Genomic DNA, 2,790 nt, shown 5'->3' with positions numbered 1-2,790 from the left:
AAAAAAAAAAAAAAAAAACAAAAAAAAAAAAAAAAAAAAAAATAAAAAAAAAAAAAAAAGAAAATGAGACCAATATTATTTAGTGATTGTACATTTTTTTGTAAATATTACTGTTATAGCATTTCTAAACTAGTTTAAAAAAAAGAAAGAAAAAGAAACAAATTAAATGAGCCTTGAGACAGAAATATTATTTAAAATAATAATATGTCCATCTGTTTTTTTACTTCCTAAGGTGATAAAAAGTTATTTCATTTAAATAGATTTTTGGTTTGCCTCAAAATTGCCTACAATCATAAGCATCCTCATTTTTGCCGTCGTTAGCATACAGTGCTCCAGAAATGAAGACATTCTTGTGTGAACAAAGCTTTTATGCTTCAGTTAGTCCAGGCAAAGGCTGGCTACTCTGAAGAGCTCAAAAATATATGATTTTTTTTTTCTAGTCATTACATAATGTACCTTCACACATTCTTAAAAAAAAGCTCTTTGTTAGAGTACTTTATGAATCAAATACATAAACTTCATTCCAGTCTTGAGCTGATAAATATGACTCCTGCAATCGTAGAGAGTGTTCACATGCTAGATGGTTATAAATAAACGGCCTGGAAACAGTTAGCTAATGAAGAGCAGACTGAGTCATGCTGGTCTGCCACATGACTGCATTAGGGAAGACAGGCACGCTTTGATTGGCCAGAGCCAGATGATGGGGAAAACTCCGCCCACCACAAACAAGACCAAACCATCTGGATAACGCTTAGGAGTAAAGAAAAAAAAAAAAACTCTGGCTAAGATCTCAAAAGCATTTGATACTTTGTGTTTAATCTGTGAATGCGTATAACGATCCCTGCCAAAACCTCTCACTTACTATCAGTGGGAAGATAAACTGTCAAACAGAGAAACAACGCTGCAGTGTGAACACAATTCGTTGAATTCCTTCAACTTACGAAGTATGAATTTCAAGCAAATACCTGGAGACTTGTCTGTCGTCCTCACTGGAAATGACAAGTTGAAAAATGGAAAGCTAAAATCCATCGGTTCCTCTGTTGGCTCTTCCAATGGCTCTAAAATTGCAAAACAAATATAATTATATATATTTATACTACCTCTGAATTATTCATGACCAGTTCTGCTCAAAAGTCAGAATAAGTTTTCCTCAACAGTTTTCCCCTTGAAGATCCAAAGCTCATCATTTCATTTACTTTCCCCCTCAGTGGACAGCATGCATTTTGCTGGACAAAACATTATTCTGCTGCTAGTTTTTTTATTGTACTGCAAAACTGATGTAAACAGACGGCTGAATCGTAGTGCATTGTGTGCTACTCAACCACAAGACATGTTTCATTCAATTAAAACAAAAAAACATTCTGAACATGAGTTGCCAACATCCAAATATAATTATCTTCCTTTATTAGATTTATCAGATAGAACACAGTCCAATATCCTGAAGCATCATGCTAGCTGTGCACGATTTGATTAACTCCTATTACATTAGCTATCTGAAGGATCTGAAGGATGATGGGTAATATATAATACATTAAAGCACTTCTCAAAAAAAAATATTTGTACATTTATATTCATTTATTTGTGATTGGTTGTGTGGATCACAAGTTAATGAAACGGCGGAAGCCTCTTTTAAACAATTAATTTGTATATGGATGTTGATTTCACTAGACTCGTTTATTTTAAACGGCCATGTGGCGTGACAAATTTATTTTTTTAAAGTAGAAAAATTGGAATATTAAAAAACTTTACAATAAGGTTAACACAATTTAACTACACTAGTTACTATGAACTAACAAAATATCTCTAAAGCATTTATTAATCTTAGTTAATGTCAACATTTACTAATTATTAATGAATTATTAAAATCAAAAGTTGTATATTATTAGACTGATTAGTCAAACATTTACAATGAACAGTTGTATTTTGTCTTAACTAACATTAACAGATTAATAAATACTGCAATAAATGCATGGCTCATTGTTAATGATGTTAGTTAATGCATTAACTAATGTTAACTAATGGAACTTTACTGAAATATTCCATCTAGTCTCTCAATGGTCACACTTTAGAGACCGATTCTCACTATTAACTAACTATTATTAACTACACATTTTGCCTCAATAAACTCCTAATTTGCTGTTTATTAATATTTAGTAAGGTAGTTGCTAAATTTAGGTATGTGGTGGATTAATGGATCTAAAATATGGTCATGCAGAATAATACATTAATATGTGCTTTAATAAACAGCAAATATGTTAGTAAAATGCACGATAATTAGCAAATAGTTAATAGTGAGATTTGGTCCCTAAGCTAAAGTGTTACCATCTCATTAATATGAGCTCAATGAAAAAAATGCATGCATCATAATTATAATACAAACTGGAAAATGTTTTCTAAGATTTCTACACATATAAACATTACATTACATACAACTATTAAAATAAAAATATGATTTTCTGGTCAAATCATGCCACTGGTGCATAATGCCTCTGACTACATATTTAATTGACACTAGTTATGTTCATTAGTGAGAGTTAATGAGTGTTTGTGCCTGGTATTGCCTACATTATGGGGACCAAATATCCCCATTATAATAATTTAATCATTTTTGACCTTGTGGGGATATTTTTTGGTCCCCATGAGGAAAACAGCTTATAAATCATACAGAATTAAGTGGTTTGCACTTTTGTAAAAAAGCCTGTAGTTTTGTGTCAGGGGCTAGAAAATACAGTTTGTACAGTAGAAAAACCATTATGTCTATGGAATGTCCCTATAAAACACTGTGTGAGT

The 2,790-nt window shown here is 31.5% G+C and overlaps 1 protein-coding gene across 1 annotated transcript in view; it reads right to left on the bottom strand.

Annotated features, from left to right (window-relative positions):
* Positions 1–2,790, bottom strand: part of LOC107750187 (ciliary neurotrophic factor receptor subunit alpha-like) — a 45,035-nt gene that overhangs the window by 5,186 nt on the left and 37,059 nt on the right. The window contains exon 9 of the mRNA XM_016565471.1: positions 966–1,058. Within this exon, the coding sequence (XP_016420957.1) occupies positions 966–1,058 (93 nt within the window). The remainder of the gene's footprint in view (positions 1–965; positions 1,059–2,790) is intronic.

The sequence above is a fragment of the Sinocyclocheilus rhinocerous genome, unplaced genomic scaffold, assembly GCF_001515625.1.
Source record: "Sinocyclocheilus rhinocerous isolate Xijiao unplaced genomic scaffold, SAMN03320098_v1.1 scaffold4841, whole genome shotgun sequence".
NCBI classification, from domain to species: domain Eukaryota; kingdom Metazoa; phylum Chordata; class Actinopteri; order Cypriniformes; family Cyprinidae; genus Sinocyclocheilus; species Sinocyclocheilus rhinocerous.
This window is presented reverse-complemented; position numbering and strand designations above follow the sequence as displayed.